Genomic DNA, 21,629 nt, shown 5'->3' on the forward strand with positions numbered 1-21,629 from the left:
TAAGAATAGTCTTTGCTTTTGCTGGAATTTTTGAGCTCCAGACACAAAGCTTTGCTACAGACTTAACAGAAGCAGCACAGTGTAAAAATCTAAGTGTGCAAGAAGGCAAGCCGACTGCTGCAGCTATTGAGAATAACAGCCTAGGAGTGTACCTGGGCCAGTGGCCGGGGTTCCTGCTGGCTGTGCGCTGCAAGGCTTCAGTGTAGATGAGTTGCCTTCAGTGTCGCTGAGCTGCCTTTGTGCTACTGAAGGAGGCGTCGGGCCCAAGGGCCGGCGCTTTGGCAGGCTGCAAGGCAGCCAAGGCAGCCTGCCCCACAGCCAGGCACAGGCCCGTCTCTGCGCAGCACAGGTGCAACCATCATCTAAGCTCTGCATCTCTGGGCTGGCTGCTGGGTCCTAGCACAAGAAGGGAGCATCCCATCCTCTTCAAACTCCTTAATCTTGCCCCAGTGCTGTGAAGAAGTTATGATGAAGAGTTTAGAAGATAAAATTCCAGAGTCATAATGTTATAATCTGAAATAACATCTCTTCTGAGGTTTTCCTTCTTTCTTTCTTTTTTTTTTTTTTTTTTAAGGCGGGGGTAGAGGGAAAGAGACAGAAGACTGCAGGATGAGAGAGGGCCTGAAGTAGCCTCATTGACTAAATAATTTTATGAGCAATTTTCAGAAGCAAGCCTGCAAAGCTGCAGAATGTTTGATGTCCATTTTAGCTGTAAGGACATCCTGGAAACTATCCCAACAAACATGTTTTTGTTAATACTCCTACTCTTTAAGCAGATTAGCAACAGCAAGCCTGAGATTTGCATGTTTATTTTGTTTCCATCAAAGTGTAGGATTATAAATGACAACAGGACGTTATTAGTTTAGTTYTATAATGGCATAGGAGGACAGGGTGAAGTGTGAACTGTTCCTGTGGCATATACTCTTACAACCTGGGAATCCAAAGCCAGTACTTGCTTTTGTTCATGTAAAATGTAATGTATTACACTTTTTGAGCCTTGCCCCCCCCAAAAAAAATAAAAAAACATAGATTTGTTAGCTTTTATCTAGTTACAATACAGAGMAAATAGTGTGGAAGTACTAGGAAAGAGTATATACATTTGGAAAAAAAAATCTCTAAATTAGGAAGATTCAAGTATATATGCAGGACTGTACACTTCCAGAACATGCATAAAACCCACTCCTAAAGCATATATACATTATCTAATAGCATATACAGAAGACTGCTTAGGAATGGAGCGCTAACTAGCTTCCTCCTGCAGAGGCAGTGCCTGTATCTGTGTGACAGCAGACACATCTGTTGCTCAGATCTTGGCAGATTTTCCCAAAAAGCTCACTACACTCTCCATCCTTTCCTGAGCATCTCAACTCCCTTTGAGTAGCTCTGCTGGGAAAGTTAAAAGCATGAGTAAAAAGTAGAACATTTTAAAAAAGCAAGAAACAGATTTAGTTAGATGTTTCATGTTAGCTTATTTAGTCCAGGAATACAGTTTCTCAGTCTTAGCTATCTTTACAGGTCTTTTTATTTTTACAATTCTAAGTTATCTGCTGCTAAGTGATATTGTCCTGATTTCAGACACAAATGCTTTCTGGATTTTTTTTTTTTTTTTTTTTTTTTTTTTTTTTTTTTTTTTNNNTTCATGTACTTATATTAGACTTGAAGTGAAGCTGAAAAAGGAAAACTGGGGTCCCTGGAGCTCTAGTGGTTCTCGTCAAGTACAATTTATGCAAGGCCAAGGCGACATAGCCATTCTCAAGCCAAGTAATAAGGTGCTGCAGATCAGCATTGGACCAGGGCTACCAAAGAATTCCCGTAAGTATGAACTTCCTTTAGAAATTAATGAACGGTTTAGAAATTTAGTGAATGGTTGACTCTTTCTTTCTCTCCTTGCTTGCATCTAGACTCAGCCTGTTCTTTATTGTTTCTCTGTAACACTGAAAAGAAGACCAAGTTATAGATCCCAATGATAATACAGATTTCCCTGCTGCTCTGCAGTCTTTCTGGAATTCGTTTCTTTCACCATTATATAGTGACTGTTTCTGAGGTATCTGAAATTCTTTTCCCTGTGGTATTTAATCATGTGATGCAGTACAAACAGCACATTAGTGAAGCAGTTCAGGGAAAAGCTCTAAGCTCCTGCAGTTCCTACGGTCTTGTTAATGCAGAAGGCTCTGCATCAGGATAGGACAAGTGATAGGAGGAAAGGTATTTTGGGTCCCCTTTACAGCAGCCTTCAGACAGCTTAAGTTTGAATAATATAACTGAACTGGATCACAAAAGGGAGAATATGTCCAAGTCATCCTTGTTGCACTGAAAGCTTGAGCATGATCTGGCTAACAAACCCGTTAAGAGGCAGATTCTTTATTCTTAAAGATCAGCCCTGTCTTATCACAGAGGAGAGGTCTGGTAGCCAGAAGGACCTATCTAATGATTTTAATTCAGAAAGGATAACAAAATGTTGCTGGTTTCTTACAGGCCCTACTAGACAGAACCTTACCCAAAGCAGAGGGTATTCCAGCAGATCTCAAGGTCAGACATACCCTATGAGAGCCGCACCTCCTCCTCCCGGTAAGTCTTCTTAGCCTTGGGCACAAAGAAAGTTCCAAATTCAGTCTCTCTTAACTGTTGTCATCTGATTTTTTTTCACAGTAAAAATGTCATAGTAAAGTTTTCAAATAATATTTGAATGATCCTTACTGAAACATACGTAGTTGAAAAGGATTTTCATCTCTGTAGGGATTTAATCAGGTATGTTGTTGGAGGTTGGTGACAACCAAACTGGTATTCCACCAGACATGTCCCAGTTGTCATGGATGCCATACTCAGCATCTTACTATAAAACACTGAATATAAAACCAGCCTCATAGTCTTGTTCACTCTCCTTTTAGGGCAAGATATATACACTGAGCACAGATACAGACCATGGTTAACAGTGAAACTGCTTTCAGTGCCATAAGCAATATGCAAAACAATACGCAACGCAACTTATGTCTGGTTGTTCTATCCTGTTACATAACAGCTTTTTTTATCGGCTAAATGCTGAAACATATCAGCCATGCCAGTAAGTAGCATGTTTTTTTTTAAATGAGGTTTATGTCATTAGGGTGTTTCACTTCTGCCCTTGAAAGATATGATTATTTTAGCCTGTGAACTCAGAGGAGAGAACAATATCCCATTGACCCACTATTTTCCAAGTGTTTTTTTTTTCCTTACACTCCCCAGTGCGTTTTTGACAAAGGGCTCTCTTTCAGTCAGCTGCTGTTTATTGAGAAGCATAATGCTAAGAGTATAAATCAGATGTACAACCAGCCTGGGTCACAAAATTAAACAAGCAACTCCTGATCCGATCAAGGCCTCATAGTAGTCTGAGTCAAATAAGGTGTGCATGGTCTGCAAGAACTGCTTGCAGTAAAGTGGCAAGATATTTAAATTACTGTAGTTAAAGAAGTTGTTAAGCAATCTGCARACCACTGCTTCTGACTGTTCATAGAGACCAGTACTGTGGTCATACCAAATAGGGTCACATARAACAAGGAATGTCTATTTTAACAATATTTTCTAAACTTCTTTCAGTAGTTTTACAGCTGCATGAAAAAGACAAAAATAATTGGTTAGATAAGAGTGTCATGATGGAAGAGCAAGCCCAAACTTGCCTTATGTTAAAATAGTTCGAATGTAGATTTGTACTCAAGCCACTGGCTCCAGTGGATGCCCATGCCTGTAGTGTGGCCTTTTTATCATCATATATTCCCCCAGGGCTTGTGATAACCACTGAACAGGTAAGTCAGAGTCCTTATTAGAAGGTCCTGCCTTTTTGTGCAGTAAGACATTGGGCTAACTTCCTCTCAAGTTACACTACAGATGTTCATGAGCCATTGGTACCTACCTCTCTGTGGCCTCCTGGCAGGATAAGCGTACCTACTAAAGTTAAATGCTGTGTTGACCCTTACAGATTAGGGTAGTCTATTTAAAAGCATGTGCAGAAATCTTCCACACAGACCTCAACTCAGTTGCCTTACCACATATTATTTTAAAAAAAGAAAAGTAAATTCCTCTTCTAAAATAGCCAGTTAGAGCTGGAAACTGAGATAAAAGAAAGACAACTGGTACAAAGGTCTTCCAAAGAGATTGGCCAGGACTTGCAAGGAGCCTCAGGCAATTGGCATCTACCACCTTGAACGTCGCAAACAACTTTCTTCATCCTGCTTCCACACTGTGGGAAAGAAACTCTGTGATCCATCATCCTTCCTCACTTGAAATAGACATGCAAATAGCAGAAGACGTTTTGAAATTACAGTGGTCCAGTAGCTGAACAGGTTGTTTTATATATATGTTCAGAATTAAATAAACCTTTATTTATATAACCATAATGTACATGTGCTACTAGCTTAATGACACATTTGGGCCCCAAAGTGAGTTTTATGTATGAATTTATGACTACTTAAGGTCTGCCATAGCATCAAGAGATTATCAGCAGTGAAGACTAGCTGCCGAATGCAGCAGGCTTTTCTCTAGTGTCACAAGATGAATTCTCTTCTTTGCATGGCTATATCTTGTGCTAATTTTCATCTGGCATAATCTCGAGGGAAAAAAGAAGAGGATGCACAGCATCCACAGCAGTAACCAATCTGATTTTGAATATAAGCATAGCTCCCATTTAATTCAGTGGGAGTTTTAGGAGTGCAAAGAATGCAGAACTGAACTCCTTCAGCGCTGATCCTCCTGGAAGTAGCTCAAACATGGGTGGGTTTGTTTGAAAGTCACTTAAGGGGCATAGTTTCTTTAAAAAGCATTTACCCTTATCAACATCTGAAAAATTCAAACTCATTTTAAACAAGTCATTTTTCTTTTTCTAACTTTCTTGTTAAATAGGCAAGTATTTCTATCAACTTTAAAAAAATGTCAGGAAGTTTAGACTTTTAGTCATTTGTTCCCTTTTAACATTAAATTAATATCCAGRGTGCATCTCTACATAACTTCTGATTAAGACCATCTAGATAAAATTTTACATATTGTTTTTAAATAGAGATATGGTAGTTACACATTAGGTAACATTAATGAGGTTGAATTCAGCTGAGCACTTTGCAGGTCCTCTTGCACACTTGTAACGTTCTAGGCACGTGGCAAGAATCTGTGAAGTCATGACCATATCATCCAAAACAGATCATCAATGAACCTGAAACTGTTTCACCATGTATAGGTGAAACTTTGGGATTGTAGCTTTATTTTAAGTTCGTTGATAGCTGAGTCTATCTGACAGCTGAAGCACTGACAGAAGAAAAAGGCTATCTTTTCTGAGCCGTAATTTAGACTGGATGTGTTCATGCTTTCTTTACTTCCAGGTCATCATCAGAATGGAGTAATAACTCCCCCACAGGATGTACTACATTCCCAAGTCCCAGCAAATCACCGGGCCAATCAGAAAAACCTGTACACAAGTATGATCCGACCACCTTTACCACAGCAGCTGTCAGGAGGATCAGGCAGGATTTCAGAGCAACCGCATAGCCTGGATTTCCTCAAAGTACCTGACCAAGGAGCAGCTGGGTAAGATTTTACATAAAATCAGAAAAAGAAGAGTCAATTTCTGTAAGTCACTTCACACATTCAAACCATTCATGGCTGATAAAGTTATTGTGTACAAGATACCAGTGTATGCTACTGAGCTACAMTCAAAGGTCTCGTCATCTTCCATAAGATTTCAAAATACATATTCCATCACAATTCATAGGCCTTCAGGCGTGAAGGTGAACCAGGTTCCATAGGTCCAATATTAAATATCTTAATTGTACCTTAAATATCTTGCATGGTACCTTCTCCTTAAGACTAGCAAAACACTTGGGCTTTGACTAGGCTTTATATCACTTCTGATTTACAGATCAGTAACAGTAGATGTCCTGTGCTCCATGGCCCCTGTCAGCCGAGAAAGTGGCTCATGGTCCTTTTGTTTCAGCCAGCAACTTTGACTCCTGCCTCATATACAGCGTCTGTACAGTCCAATGTTAACGTCAGTGTCAGGCAGATGGTAGAGCATTGGATTCACCCTCAGACTTCTAAGCTGCAGTTGGGGGAAGGAGGAGGAATAATTTTACTGCTGTGACCAGGTATTTCCCAATAGCTAAATTTCAAAAGCATCAAAACTATCAAGAGAAGTGGCGGAAAGGAAGAACCAAGATCAGGGGATTAGTAGGGAGGGAAAGACAACTTTGTGCTGATGTTGTCTGTGAGTCATTAATAGCGTAGGAACACATACAGAGGTTTTGCCTATTCTCCATTTTCAGTCAAGAGCTGGAACAGCTGCTTGCAGAGTTGAGAACAAAGTTTTCTGTTAAAAATATATGGGGCTTCAGAATGTTAAAAGCCTTACAAAATGTAAAGGGTTTTAGTGACTAAACAATTTCTACTTTAATTTAGCACTTTATATTCTGTTTTCTTGCTCATTAGTGGAGTTCTGCTGCAGTGAGAATTTGAATGCCACTTAGTTGTCAAAGACTACTGCCTATTCAGCAATTTTAGCAAAAAAAATCTATTCTTGAAAAAGCAATTTGTATTTCTTCTTGCTGATCACTTCTTGTTTGTGCAGTTCAACTCTTATGCAACTGATTCTCAAAGAAATCATTATTTGTAATAGCTGAATATCCCAGGGCATATTAAATCAATAAAGGAAAATTACATCAATAGATAGAAATAAAATCCACTGTAGTAAGGCTTAAATATTTTTCATGGTAGTAGTGCAGACAGCTATCCATGTAAACAAGCATGATGTAAGCTCGCTAGCCTGCCAGTGGCAGAGAGGGTTCCCCTCTTCCTTGTTAAGTAAGAAGCCCTGGTACTCCGCTAATCATCATCTTTCTTGCATCTCTGGGCCAAATGATAGTGAATGGAGAGAGAGGGGAAATTCAGACTTTTTTGCTCAGATCTCTATATTGGCAGCTTCTTAGCAACCTTCATTTCATCCATCTGCCCCTCTCAGCCTCTCTTCCTCCAAACAGGCTCTCTTTCTCCCCTTCCCTCTGACAGACTGGTGTTACTTTCTCCTGCTGTGGCCATGTAGCCCAGGCCACAGCAGACAGCAGAGTCTGAGCCTTCACTGACCACACGAGCCCATATATCCTCTGAAGGTTATGGCCTGAAAGGCCCGAAAATAAAAGACGCTACTGTATTAGGGATTTTGCTTAAGGAAGGGCCTGAATATGCCAAAGTAAGGTAAAGTAAGTGTTCTTCAACCACAGGAGTAGGCAGTACTCACGTCCCCTATTAAAGGGGTGGTGTTGCTGCTCACTGTAGACAAATGTGCAACAATCATGCTATTCTCTTACTCCAAGCTGTTAAAATCCAAGCTGCCAGGTTAGATTGTTTTGACAAGCGTGTAACAGCTTGTACTTGCAATAATCTGGGAAAAGTCAAGATTAAGCTAAACATTTGTCCTGTCTCCACCTACCACTCTGCTCTCCATAACCCTTTTTATCATATTTGCCTTTGCTCTGGAATAGTTTTAGGGGTTAGGTGGAGACACTCAGTTCTCTCCTCCAGTGGTCCACATGGCCATGGGCTCTTAGAGGCAGCCAAAAGCCTTTAACTGGATGAAGTGCTATGTTTTATACCAGCAGACCCTTCTCAGCTGTCAGGCTACAGCCAAGTGCCAACGCATGTCACTGCCAGAGGTCCTTAGCCCATGGTCTAGTCCAGAAGCTCCTGGTAGACTAAGCATATGTTTTGTCCTTTTGTGTAATCCAGCTGGCTCTAATACTATAGTACTTTCTATAGCTCTTTTATACCAATGACGAGAAGATGGGAGCAGTAGACAACTCCTAAAAAACAAACAGTGACTGTATGTGGAACTGATAGATCTTCAGTATCAGAAGATACGCATGGAATTTCTAAGCAGGCGCTTTCCAACCGCTGCATTCACAGAGTGAATGTGGTCTGTCCTGCAGCAAAACCAGGCAGGTGCATGTTGTCCTCGCCATCATACTAATACTAGGCATTTTTCCASTATGCACCAAAGCTAGCCATAAAGAAATTATAAGCATACCTAGAACATCTTTCCATTTAAGATTGGTCATCAAATAACAAAAAAATGAAAGTCTCTTACTAATTTTGAGAATTCCTCAAGTAATTTTCAGTAGGTGCTAGCATTTCTAAACATGCTTGCATCTTTGTAAACTAGTAACTTCCATTCCTTGAAGTGGTGAGATATTCTCACTACATGCCAGTTTACTATAAGAGCTTTTTCCCACATTAGCTGTTTACTTTTTTTAGAATACAGCTAATTTAACAAAAAGAAAAAAAAAGAAGGGAAAAAAAAAAAAGACCCACACAACTAAGACATAGGATGAAAGCATTGCAATTTCTACCAGACAACTACGAATGACATTCACTATTGTAAAAAAGYGATGCAGCAACCACCAAATACATAGTGGTATACAGTGTCAGTCACTAACGCTATCATATGGGATAGAAAGAAAGAAAAAAAGAAGGGGAGAAAAAGAAAAAAAAAGAAAAAAGAAAAAAAAAAAACATAGTGGTATACAGTGTCAGTCACTAACGCTATCATATGGGATAGAAAGAAAGAAAAAAAGAAGGGGAGAAAAAGAAAAAAAAAGAAAAAAAAAAAAAAAAAAGACCAGGTGCCTCACACCACAGCATTAGCTCCTAATCATCATCCCTTTCCATCTTACTGCACAAGTTTACCGGCATGATTAGCACATATTAATGCTTCTATTTTCCATACTTACCATTTTTAAGAACAGGTATAATTGAGGTAAACAAAAACAAAAACAAACAAAAAAAAAAAAACAGTATCTTAGGTCAGACAGTAAAGATGTCTTTCTTGTTCTACTGACAACCACACAAGCTCAAAAGCAGTAGAAGAAAAACCCCACAGGCAGCCACAGCAGTAATTGTAACCAGAACAAGCAGGGCTCTGCTACCCACCCCTCTGCGTGGGGTTTGTGGAAGTTGGGCTTCTACAGAAAGCCACAAGCAAGAACRGAGACTGCTTTGGTCGCAGAGTTAATGATTCTGGGTGAAAGGAAGTAAGAGGGGAAGTGGCTGTTTGGGAGACGTATTTTGGTTCTTTGTTTTGTTAAAGCAGTCTGCAGCTTTAGGCAATGTGCAGTAGCAATACAGGCATGTTAAGCTGGAAAGTGAGAGGCCTGGCAAAAAAGAGCCTAGTAAAGTTAATTTTCTAGAAGTTAATATTCCAGTAAGTAAGTGCCTAGTAAATCTCTCAACCATACAGAACAGTTTGTTCTGCTTTCTCTATATAAAATGGAACCTGGGGTATAGTATTTTGCTTAGCTGTRGTGGGGAGTGTGATGTTCCACCCTGAGGGGAGTGCAGACCAATGAAGTTGGACRTGGAACAGATATGTAAGAATTTTTACGTCTTTGTGGCTCTGAGAAGTGTTGGATAGTCTAGGAATAGGCACATAGGATAAAGTAGAAAGCGCTAGSAAGAGAATAAATTTGTTTTGAGGCAGTGCGTACATTACTTGAGTAATGGCAATAATACCAATTCTGAGCACACAAGTCAAAAGACCAACTTGTCAACTATTTACCATGATTTTAGTACAACCTAGTTACTGACTCTACCACCACCACCAATTACAGAAACTAGTACATACACCCAGAGCTACTGCCAGGCCAAATTTCAATCTAATCTCTGCATGGAAAGGAGCATTGCAACGCTACCTCCTGTATATACCCCTTTGCGGAAACTGTTGCCGAACGCGCCAGTTAGCGAGACCACGGGCCGTTCCCACGGCCCCGGGCGGCTGCTGCGCGCCCCCTGCCGCCGCCGCCGCCCGCTTGCGCCAGGCTTCGCCGCTCAACCCGGAGCGGAGCGGAGCGGAGCAGAGCCCGGCCGCAGCGAAACCACCGCGCCTTGTTTAGCTCAGCGTCGCTTGACTCAGCGCTTCGTGCCGAAGGAAAAAGGAGCGCTAAACATTCGCCAAAACTGTAGCAAGCCCACGCGCCAGCTGCGCTGTCCCTGCCGGCACAAGATACAGGAGGAAATGGCGAGAAAGTTTCCCAGGCAGTTTTCTGCCTGGTCATTTGCTTTCCTAGGCCTGCGGATTGGCTTCAGAGTTGGATGCAAACTGAAATCCATGCCACTGCATGGAGCCTGTATGGATTCCTGAACAGAAAGCTGCACTCACTCACTCAAGTGGGTCAACTAAATATCAGGAGAATACAATATGATTCAGGTTTTCATTTGCTCAGCACTTGTACCTGATCAGCCAGCACTGCCAGCGAAACAGGAGTGCTGATTCTTTTCAACAAGCTGCTTCATACTACCTGCAAACTGCTGCTTCCTCTCACTGAGGAAAGTACTAGGGACTTGACTGGTCTGCACACTAACATAGCTAAATATGCAGCTCATTTTTCAGCTAGATCAATTCCAAATTCAGTCCAGAAATACAGTTCCTCCTGCCTCCACCCCCCRAAAAAAACAACTCCACTCATACAAAAAAAGTGCGGGAGACCAGTACAACTAATTTCAGGAAGGGCCTGGGGGAGAGGTGTTGGGCAGGCCCATTTCTTGCACTTGCACATCAGTTTATGCTATCATTAATTTTCTCTCTGATAAGTTCTTAACTATTAAAGTATGAAAACAAACATCCCAGACATTCTACAATAGTCTCAGTACTCACAGAAGACAGGACGCCTGCATGGTTTGCTTCCTGAGCTTTACAACATCCCTTATTAGTTTGATTTAAAAAAAAAAAAAAAAAAACTGCTCTGTTCAGCAGAGGCATTCAGGGAGATTGGTTTTCTTTGCCATTGCCCTTTTCAGAAGGCAAGGAGCTAGTGTCATCTATACACCAGGCCGGCGCCAGAGTGAGTCAGTTGTTAGTTAAGGAATTCAGAACCACAACCATTACAGAGGTCATTTTTAGGCGTAGTATTTTAGAGCAGCAGAATTTGTTTTATTCTTAGATAAGTTAACGCATTTTAAAGCGACCTCATTTTCTGGTGCAGCTCACTACAGAAATGTAAAATTATAACCAGATAGACCATTGACTACTATAAATTCTAGGTTTAGTAGTTTTTTAATAACTGCAAATCTTTTCTGCAAGACCTCTGTAATCACATCATTGCATAGTATTATCACAGCTCCACCTCTTCCACATCATTGCAACATTTAGTCATTCAACACAAACGTGTGTGTTTTGTTTTGTTTTTTTTTAAAAAAAAAAGAAAGAAAAAAAACAGCCACCAAACTGGATCTAATACTTGTTCTCTCTTCCAGCCTTTATTAGCTGATGAGCTGGCAAAATGCATTTCTTTCCTCTTTCCCCTTCCTAATCTTTGGAGTGGTCACAGCTGTGACAGTTTGCGCAGCATTTCCTCTGCTGCTTCAGAGTTGACTATAACACAACAAGTCCATAGACGGCCCTGGAATCTGAGGCAACTTAAGAGATGCAGTATCACTTTCAGCTTAGTCACAAGAATGGTAAAGTAGCAAGTCTGTGAGCTAGAACTGTCTTTTTAAAGAAATAGTGGAMACTTGAGCGCTGGTTAAGCTGGGGCAGGGTGGGGAGAGAGACTAAGCCATGTAGATGCATGAACTGCATGCACACATTTGTTTTTTTGCATTCAAGCCCGAGCACTAAATGTCTTACCCCATGCATTAGAACAGCTGGTTGGCAGCACCTATTCATCTAGCYTAGAAGCTTAGCAGGGAAGGAGTGACAACTGTATGTATGTTAACAAGTCTTACATTTACATTTTAAACTGCTGTGATACTCAAGTGAGCGTTCCTTTTCCCTTGTTTTATGATGCTCTTTAGGACAGAGGGGGTTGATTAAGTTCAGCTTCAAGTCATAGCTTTTAAGTACATTAACCTTTTTCTCCTCATTAGCGTTCGCAGACAAACAACAAACCGGCCCCCACCAGCTGGGGGAAGACCTAAACCACAGCCAAAACCCAAGCCTCAGGTACCACAGTGCAGGGCGCTGTATGCATATGACGCTCAGGACACAGATGAACTTAGCTTTAATGCCAACGACGTGATCGATATAATCAAAGAAGGTATGTAAAGAGGTAACGAAAGCTTTTGTGAGTAAACTACTGATCTTGAAGGTACACTGTCATAATCAGTTAAGACATGACTTTTTCAGCTACCTCAACATCATTTCCCCCTCATTAGGCTTGAAAACTCCTGTGATACCTCAAAAAAAGCAGGCAGAGAAGTCATCGCACCTACAGCAAACTTGTGCACTTAAAAGCATACTAGGGTGACCCACTGAATTATTCCTTACTGTATGACTTTAAATTCTGTTAGACAGCACTCCCATCACCACCTCTGGATGAAAATAAGCCCAAGCTACAGCTTATGCACAAGAACCAAGTAATAAATAAAGCTGTTCCAACTCCTGGATGTTGCCAGAGCAACCAGATTAGGCATAGCATTATAGCCAAAAGATTAGCAAACTTAGATTCTCCAAGTTATTTATCCTCAGTCCTTCATGAGAAGGTTTCCGCTTGTTCTGGAACAGTTTTGCAAGTATAGCCAAAAAAAAAATCCCCTCAAAGCCCACAACCACATACAAAAACAGCTGTGACACACACATAGGAAGGATTACAGGACTTGAGTGCTTAATTTTATTTCTTTGTCGTAGATCCTTCTGGTTGGTGGACAGGAAGACTACGAGGGAAACAAGGTCTGTTTCCCAACAATTATGTGACCAAGATATAAAAGACTAAGGATTTGTCAGATGAAAAATGGCATAATATTACCAGTGGTTGAAGATATTTTCCCTTGCCTTCAGGACACTGTTCATCTGAGATCTGTCAGTCTCAGCAGCATTTTCACCAGTGAAGTTGTAAACAAGCAGGAAGAAAAATCAGTTAGCTTTCCACAGTGCACGCTTTGATCTTTGCCTCAGAAACACACAGCAATGGACATACTGACAAATTATTTATTCTATTTAAAACCTGGTTTTGACACCCACTGAGTGAAGAATGCTTAGACCTACTATCTTCCTGAAACTGAAAGGTGCTTTGCAATCTGGGACCAGGGACTTTGAAAGGGGTGTATTTAATAAGTGCCTTTTAGTTGAATATCAGTAATCTTTTTAATTATCTAATGAAGAAAATGTTAAATGGACATTTCCTCTAATGCAGATCATTCTGGGGAACATACTAAGTATGCTGCTACATGTCAAAAAGATTTAGGATCACTTGGGATATTGCCATCTAAAAATCTACTGTGATGGTATATTTAAATAATTCTGTATAGAGGCGTAATGGAACTAATTTGTGTTTGCTGATATATTTAGGGACTCCAATAGGCACTATAAAAAGAAAACAGAAAATGATGCAGTACTGTACACTAAACAAGGTTGCCTTCTCCAAGATTTATATTAGAATATGGCTGGCCCATGTTGGATTTATGTTTAATGCTCTACCTGTTATAAGAAATGTCTTTATGCAGAGCTGTACATTTACAGAAACAGATCATATAGTGTATATAGAAACCTGAATATGGTAGAAACATGTATGAATATATAATGTAGTAGTCCACTGTTCTTATTCATAATGTAGTTGTACTAGAATTTTTATGCCAGGTACTTAAAGACATGCACTACTCCTTTTAAACAACGTAAAAAGTGTTACTGCTCAAGCCTGATTGCCTCCCACACCATTCAAAATGGCTGTTGCTTACCATAGATACCGGCATTCATGCTTTGTTTCCTGAACCTCCATAAAATAAAACACAAGAAAGAGTTTGCTGAACTGTTCTATTCCTTGTAGTTCGTTTTCAGGAGCATATATGGGCAAATCTCTTCAAAGTGCAAGTTTGTTGGCTTTTACTGCATACGTCTAAAAAATTCTCTTTGTCTCCAAAAACAGAACTCCGCAAGATTCAACCGCCCCACACACACGCAGACACACGCGCACGCACACGCGCACAGACGCACACTATTGTCTAGGCATAATTTAGGCACGCAAACCTCATGGACACCATTAGGAGCTCACTGACTGCAGAAGCTGTTTGTTTTCACCCGGACTGGAGGCTAGCGCCTCAGTCCTGGAGGCTGTTGTACRTCCCCATTAGCAGTACCGGTGCTTGGCACATTCATACCGTAGGAGAAAATAAATCTCTTGCTCAAGGAGATAAAAGCCTGCAACTTCAACATTCTTCCATCGGAAGGCATTGGCTTGCCCCTTGCACAGCAGAGCGTGCACACCTACACAGGGGAAACACACTGGGAAAAGGGAAACATTGAATTCAGCACAACAAAGACAGAAAGGAAAGGAAAACTGAAAACGATATGGAAGAATCTACTTACAGTGGGTTTGACTGTAGCCTCCAAAATTTACTGAAAGAAGGCAAGGGGGATGGGACCAGACATGGAAGGGCTGGATCTGAATATCAAATCAGTTTTTAAGAGCTGACTTGGTTCAGAGTTCTCCTCCCCTTTTATGCGCCAAGTCATACTTTAAAATATTTATACACACACACACACACACACATATATATATAAAAAAAAATAAAATCTTCCTGCCTCAGCCCCCTTTGTTTAGGCAAACAAAGATAGAGAATACAACATCTTACAGTTGCTCAACACAGGGACTTAAAAGGCTACAATATGATGCAATACAGAAGGCCTWCTTCTTTCCCTAACTCCAAGTACACAGGACACACACACGCACACACACACAAAAAAAAAAAAAGTATGCTCTTTCTTACAGGACAAGATGTCAAGATAAACCAGATATTTAGGTATCCTTTAAAATACACCAAAAGATGAACTGTCTGCTTACTCTTTCTTACCTTAGGAGTGAAGAAAAAAAGAATTAGTAAGTATAACCCACTATGAAGCTAGGAATCAACAGTCAATGAGAAAATCATGCACTTCTACTGCAAGCTGCATCAGTCATCTACATAGTCCAATGTCCTGCTTGAAAATTGGACTGCAGACATGTCTAGATAGTCACAGTCACAATATTGACTGAAAATACCAGATTTTTTTTTCTTTTTTTCTTTTTTTTTTTAAAAAGGGAGCTTTATTTCTAGGTATAGCATTGTATTACAAGGCACATTTAAAAGGTCTGTTTCAGAGCAAGTCTGAAATGGCTATGGTAAGGCTGAAAGGCTATATACAAAGAGCAGCATGTTTGCCTTAATAGGCAAATGAGGACAAAGTGCATGGATCAGCAGGACTTGTCTGCCTAGACTTTTATCATACGAGTGATGAAGCTAGGTCCTTGATTATCTTGCAGTTCAGTTGAGGGATTGTGCTGATCATCAGGAGTTTGCTACTTGCATACTTGTTCTTTATGGCCTGCAGAAATAGAGCAAAAGCGTTATAGAGGATTTACCTATATTTAGTCATTAAATATTTAGGCGCAAGATTAGTTTTGAGTCAGCTGTCAACTGATTGAATAAAAGGTAAGGTTAGAAGTGAATCAGCATGCAGAGCAGCAAGAGCAGAGCACAAGCTTCAGAACATTTTGGGCAAACTGATGCAACATTGTCTCAAGCTTGTCAGAGTAGCCTGTTTGTTGATAATAGAAGGAACATCTAGTTACGTGTTTACAATATGTAGCAAAAGGATTTCTAAAACATTAAAAACAACTCCCATAGTTATACTTACAGTGTATTTTGTTAAGCTCTCATTTACTTTGACAACATTCTTGGCCATGTGTTTCATAGTTATCACAAGACTGTCTTCCGTATAGCCAGTATAGTACTGCTGCTTTGTACCCTGCAATGTAATAGAAAAAAAAAMCCCAAACTTAAGAGCCTTTTAAAGAAGTAGGGTTTCTGCTCAAGACAGAGTCACCTCAGGTACTCGACACCCCAAACATCGCGAGCTAGCCTTGTGTTCCACAAGTTTGCACCATCAGTTTAGGGGACAGATCCAGAAGAGTTCCTAGCATGCAGTGAAAACTCTGGACAGATACATCAAGGCTAAGAAGCACATTTCTGCACTGGGCAGAAGCTGAAAGCAGCAGCAAGGGTAACCACTAATTCAACTACAATTCAGCATTCATATTCCATGATTTAATTATTCTACCCTGTACTACAGCCTGCAGAAAGATCAAGTGTTAATTGCAGTGTGATCATCTCTGATAACTCAGTAATTTCATAGGAAAAAACCCTTTCATGCAAGGGACTGCATTGCAGTTTGTTTTTATGTATACTCCTTACTCTGCCTTCAGCAGTAAATCAGGTCATCCAACTGTCATTTGACTACCAGCATCACTACTGCTCTAAACACAGTCAGCTCCAGCAGTTAGTTTTAATGGCTCAGTTTAGCTGACTGGAGGAAAAAAARGGCCCACAACAATAAAATTTTACTAAAAACACCTACCCATTTGTTATGTCCCAGAATCTTTTGTGACAAACACAACGCAGCAGCTGCAATCTCTGAAGGATGATGGTGCACCATGTCATAATCCACCAGAGTCAGCTCCATTAGGTATTTTGCTAGTGTATGTTGCTCAGCATCAGCCTATCAGATCAAGAGCTTGTTAATCTGCACAGTTCTACTTCACTTTATCAAGCTGAACCAGGTTTGTTTATTCTGGCCATTAACTGACAAATAACTTGGCAAAAAACAAAAGGTCAAAAGGAGCTTTACTAAAATCTAGGGACCTAATAGGACAGTTAAGTCAAAATTGAGCCCAAAGTCCTGTACTAGTCCTGTAGACCAGAGTAGCCTCCATTCAGAACAGAAAACTCCTGTACTGGGCATTTCTGTGCCCAGCTTAGGATACAAATGCTTCCTCTAAAGGCAGGGAGAGGGGAGAAACACGTGAAATTACTTAAGTAGTTCCTTACTAAGGAGTCAGCTTATTTCAAGAGCTGCCCAGTGGTCTTCTGAGGGAACCTTTTACTGGAGAACACTAATTAGCAGGCAAAAGGCTAGGGTTCTGCTTTAGTCATCTGTTCAATTTACTGCAACAGTGAAATTACAGCAACTAAGACTGAACACAAGTCCCAGCAAAGACACATGAACAATTACTGGCAGTCATGCCACCACATAGTGGAATTTGATAGCTGAACATTGCTTTCTGCTCAAATACTGGGTCATGAAAAGTCAGACCACATGATGAAAATGCCTGCAGCAATTCTGACTGTCTTTACRCAAACAGAAAAGTTACAGATAATGAGGACAAATACCTACCTCACCAGCTTTTGATGCTCTTCTTAAGAAGTGAAGTGGAAGAGGACGTCCCAAATCAAAGTTCAACTCCTTGAGAATCACAATTTCCATTTCTCTAACTTCATCACTGGTGTAGGCATTGTCAGTAATGTAAACAAAGTCTGCTACATCAGGAGAGAACATCTCTTCATACTTGGAAGCAAGAAGCAGTGCTGTTACACCCACCAGCTGAAGCCTCTTACGGGGTACTGGATGACTCTGCAATAAAGAAGTGTACAAATGCAGACCTCAAGTGATCAAACTCAAGATGAATAGGTTTCAATTTAATCATTCATAATGACAGGATGATAGAGTTTATTCTTAGAGCACACATAAGATTTTCCACTTTGAATCAGAAGAGTCCCTATAACAACAGGCTCAAAGAGGATAGGAGCCTCAAAGTTTTGTTAAAAAGCTCTTACATAATCACACACCACGTTCTCCAGGTATAAAGAAAGGCTAAACCCTAAATCCTTTTAAAATTATTGTCAGTGAGCAACTATCCTAATTCAAACAGGTGTTGAAAAACTATTTTTAAAGACACTTACTTGCAAGAAGCGATCCATAACTGCAACACACATATACAGTGTCTCCTGCAAAAGCTGGAATCTTGAGTGGACCTGGACGAGCCAGTCAACTAAAATCGCACGCATCCGCCCATTGATCGCCTTCCCATCAAGGTAACGGGGACGCACCGATTGCTGTAGCTGTTAGGGAGGGAATTGTATGAGCAAGATGAATACTATACTGCAGAAGCACAGAATCAGTATGTAGGTATTCATACCTCAAGCTGTCTGAGATAGAGATAGATATCTTTTACATAGTCACTACAAAGCTGGGGGTTGTCCCAGTCCTCAGCATCAATGTCTTCTACATTGCTGAGCAACACGTCAGAGAAGGCTTGGCACAAATCCTCTTCTTGCATGGACACATCCATAGGAACTGGAGACAGAACCTAAGTAACAGGTTATAGCACTTACATATCTACTGATTAAACAACAATGTTCTTTCTACCATCCCCATATTTTTAGCTACTAATGTTACATTTTYTTAATATAAATATTTGAAAGGTTGTATGCTAGCTGGACAAGCTTTCACCAAGATGACATACAGAGACAAAAAATAATAATAAGACATTTGGGTGATTGCCAGCTAAAGGAGAAACTTTCACATTTCAGTCAATATTTCAACAGCTAATCCTGCTAATATTTAATATTAGCTTTGAACTAGAACATGCACTAAACAACRACCTCAGCACAGAGACTTTACTTTATCAACAGGGAAATGGGATACCTCTGCAAATACACTAAGGATAAAGCACAAGCTATCAGTCTCAGATTAAGGATCAGAACAGCATCATTTCTTCTTTATACCTTTGGAACACTTGTTTCTTTGGATACTTGGTTCACAACAGCTGGAGGTTTAGGTAGTGCAGTTAGATTTGTCATCTTACTAGGTCCTTTTGTAGGCTTTATAGATGGTCTGAAGCGTTCAGTTTTCTGTAACAAAAATAATAACTATCAATGTAAGTCTAATATCCTTTCTCTACAAGGAGATTCAAATGTTGCTTTACCTTAGCTATGTGCATTCCCCGTGTTGAAACTTTGTTTCCTATTTCTTCCAGAGCAGCCCTTCTGCCTGTCACTTGCGCTTTAGCTTTACAGTGAAGTTCATTCACAGCATTCTCAGTCCCTCTAGGGATCTAGAAGGATAAAATCACAGTTTAAAAGTCAGAGCCCAACCTTATTTCATTTTCATATGATTAACTCCATTATAGCACTGAGGTACCCCTCAGACGCTATCCATTACTCAACCAAGTTTGTTTCCTGCTCATTCATAGGTGCTTCGAGAAAGAAAAAAGTCCTGACTGTACAGATTACGCAAAGTACTGTGATATTGTATTAAAAGATTAGATTGCTAAGGACCAGACCTCATTTCCTGCTCCCAACTATTAAAGTCCACATTAGAAAGCTTACCTCTAATATAACTACTTACTGCATTTACCTACTTTAGAGTTACATTTCCACGAAGGTGAAAAATAAATTGTTCTTACTGCATATCACATACATAAAAAATTGTTTTATGTACAGAAAAGTAAGCATCCCTTATATTGCATGGTAAAGAAGCCTCTGGGTTTCAGAGTTCCTCGTGGGTTCAGTTTAAAACATCGCACAGTCAGTCTAAAAAAAAAAACACTCCTGTTTTTCCCTTCCTGCACTGGCTCGTCAGGCAGCCTGAATTTCCTCCTCTCCTCCCACACGCCCTCCCCTTGCTTCGAGGGGGAGGAGAGGGCAGGGAGAGAGCCGTCGGCTAGGCCTGGAGGAGCCGAGGTCACCGCCGCGGCAAGCGCCCCGGACACGGACGCGCACTCGCAGGGTCCCGCCGCGGCCCGGCCCGGCCCGGGGTGCTGGGGGGGGGCGGGGGGGGCGCACTGGTCTCACAGGGCCCCTCAGGCCTCTTCCTCCCTCCTCACCGCCCCCCTCGCGGCGCGGCACTGCCCACGGCACCCACGGCACCCACGGCACTCACGGCAGCGCGGCGCGGCAGCGCCATAGCGCGAGGAGGAGGAGGAGGAGGAGGAGGAGGAAGAGACGGAGGCGGCGGCTCGAGCCCGCGGCGGCTCCAGCTCCTCTCACCGCGAGCGCCGACTGCCGCCTCGCGCCGCCGCCGCCGCGCTTGCCGCGCCGCCCGCGCGCCTATTGGGCACCTTCGTACGATGCACGCGCCTGATTGGCCCAGCTCAAACAGGAAATGGCGCCGCCGCTTCCGCACAGGCCGCCCGGCGGGGGGGGGGGGCGGCGCGTGAGGGGGCCGAGGGCCGAGGGCGGGGCGCGCGCAGCTCGAACCCGGCGGCGCCAGCACCGCTGAGGGGCGCGAGCGGAGGAGCGGCCCCGGGCGCAAGGGCCGGGCCCGGCGCGCAACCGAGCGGCCCCGGGCGCAAGGGCCGAGACTTCACAAACAGGCAGGCCCTACGCGAGGAAGGGGCACTGAACCCCACCGACACTCTCAGGGCGCCAGGCTCGCGCCCTTTTCTCTTTCTCCGCGGATCTCTTTCGAAAGATGCTTTAAATMCTTGCATTTCTTGTTTACCGAGGCTGGTCTCACTTTTCAGTGAACTGGCTCCTTTGTAACAAACACATCAGTCCTGAAGAACATAACCCATGAGATGCACATGCTGAAGACTTCCTCACCTGTACAGGCACAGAGGCAGCTGTAGTGCAAAGATTTAGAAAAATTCAGTATTTGCATCCTAAAAAGTAATATTTTTTAAGTACCTGTTGTACAGTCAGTTCTTAAAGAGACTGAAGTCAAACTGAGTCCTGATCCTGAGATACTCTAAGTCCTTGATACTACAGTAGCTGCCTAAACTGATAGAAAAGCATAATTCTGCACAATTATTTTGTAATCTCCCAAAATCGGCTTTTCATAAGAGCAAATTTCCCAAATTACTGTTTTGCAGTTAAATGACAAACCAACTATCAACAGATTTAGCTGTAGGTAAATATTGGTCTTTTCCCGGGTGTATTTTTTCTTAGACAGTATCTGTAAGAATACAAGTATGTGATTTTTTTTTCAGATAAGAGTTATAAAAGCACAAACACAAAAAGGAAAAAAAAAACTTGCATAAGAAACAGATTTTGAATGATACCAGTCTAACATTTTATTTATCGCATACAAAAGGATTTCTTTTGACAATGGAATTTTATATGAAAAGTAATTTGATGCATACTGTTGAGAATCTTCAAAGTCAAAGATGCTGCAGAAAACTTAAGGCAATGCATCTAAGCATGTAAAGCACAGTAAGTGGCGGAAATTTTGAAAATCAAAAGCCTATTCATTTTCCTTCCCTTAAATTATGGTCAAGTCACAACTTTGTGAAACAGAAGTAGGCTGCAGCTTTGTTAGCCCCTGCAATAGCATATAAGACCAGAACACTGTGATTCCTGGCAAATACCTAAGTGTTCAACATCACATTACAATGCATACATTTAAAAGCAAGACAGTATCAGTAGCAGTTATTAAACAACTAATTTCATGGGCCACTAAAATGCCTCTAGTACCAGGCACCCAAAGCAGGTGCATAAAAGAATTCCTAAAAAATATCCCCAAAACCTGTGCTTCTTTGTCCCATAAGGAAGCCAAAATGGATTCCATCAGATACCCAGGGGGTCAATTATTTTACAGGCCCTGGGTTTTTTTTTTCATCCCATGTCTCACAAGTACCTTCTTGGAAACTTTAAGAGAAGTGAATATCATCARACTTCAAGCACCACCGGTCAACTAACTTCCCTCCTTTATTCAATAGTCACTGAAGAATGGGAAATGTCTGCTGTTCAGTCCTTCCAGTTACTTGTATTCCTTTTTTACCACTGCAGATTCAATTTCACACCCACTTTCAGATTCCTGCAGCCACCATGTTCAAGAAGCTTTAGCATAAAACCATGTCAGGTTTTGAAGCAGTCAA

At 41.4% G+C, this 21,629-nt stretch overlaps 2 protein-coding genes across 6 annotated transcripts in view; one reads left to right on the forward strand and one right to left on the reverse strand.

The window, feature by feature from the left end:
• Nucleotides 1–13,750, forward strand: part of MYO1E (myosin IE) — a 67,179-nt gene extending 53,429 nt beyond the window's left edge. Inside the window, exons 25-30 of one of the 4 annotated variants that reach the window (XR_014895623.1) lie at nucleotides 1,655–1,812; nucleotides 2,476–2,568; nucleotides 5,343–5,547; nucleotides 5,879–6,104; nucleotides 11,257–11,460; nucleotides 11,869–11,949. Coding sequence is in view for 1 of the 4 variants with exons in the window: in XM_085303330.1 (XP_085159456.1) it covers nucleotides 1,655–1,812; nucleotides 2,476–2,568; nucleotides 5,343–5,547; nucleotides 11,869–12,038; nucleotides 12,629–12,705 (703 nt within the window). In the remaining 3 variants the exon portion in view is untranslated. Of the gene's footprint in view, nucleotides 1–1,654; nucleotides 1,813–2,475; nucleotides 2,569–5,342; nucleotides 5,548–5,878; nucleotides 6,105–11,256; nucleotides 11,461–11,868; nucleotides 12,039–12,628 lie in introns of those variants that run through there. The other 3 variants (XR_014895624.1, XR_014895625.1, XM_085303330.1) reach the window with 3 other exon arrangements.
• On the reverse strand, nucleotides 169–19,864 carry CCNB2 (cyclin B2). 2 transcript variants are annotated; one of them, XM_085303332.1, is made up of 9 exons: nucleotides 19,694–19,864; nucleotides 18,738–18,866; nucleotides 18,538–18,663; nucleotides 17,949–18,119; nucleotides 17,713–17,871; nucleotides 17,147–17,383; nucleotides 16,331–16,471; nucleotides 15,611–15,721; nucleotides 169–452 (listed from the first exon to the last, which is right to left on the reverse strand). In XM_085303332.1, the coding sequence occupies exons 1-9, from the start codon at nucleotides 19,715–19,717 to the stop codon at nucleotides 363–365; spliced, it is 1,188 nt and encodes a 395-aa protein (XP_085159458.1). In that variant the 5' UTR covers nucleotides 19,718–19,864; the 3' UTR covers nucleotides 169–362. The 2 variants fall into 2 exon arrangements, with proteins under 2 accessions (XP_085159458.1, XP_085159457.1); XM_085303331.1 differs by lacking the exon at nucleotides 169–452 and adding an exon at nucleotides 12,589–15,298 and having other exon boundaries at nucleotides 19,694–19,862.
• Nucleotides 19,865–21,629: the final 1,765 nt, after the last annotated feature.

Source organism: Rhea americana, unplaced genomic scaffold (genome assembly GCF_003343005.1).
Source record: "Rhea americana isolate MKP2758 unplaced genomic scaffold, rheAme1 scaffold_2, whole genome shotgun sequence".
Taxonomy (NCBI): domain Eukaryota; kingdom Metazoa; phylum Chordata; class Aves; order Rheiformes; family Rheidae; genus Rhea; species Rhea americana.

Excerpts from the sequence above, each read along its gene's own strand:
- CCNB2 (XM_085303331.1), bottom strand. The coding sequence starts at position 19,717 with ATGGCGCTGCCGCGCCGCGCTGCC. Across the intron at positions 17,872-17,948 it reads TCTATCTCAGACAGCTTGAG|CTACAGCAATCGGTGCGTCC; the intron begins GTATGAATACCT and ends CCTCCCTAACAG. Across the intron at positions 15,299-15,610 it reads AGAGCTTAACAAAATACACT|GCCATAAAGAACAAGTATGC; the intron begins GTAAGTATAACT and ends CTATTTCTGCAG.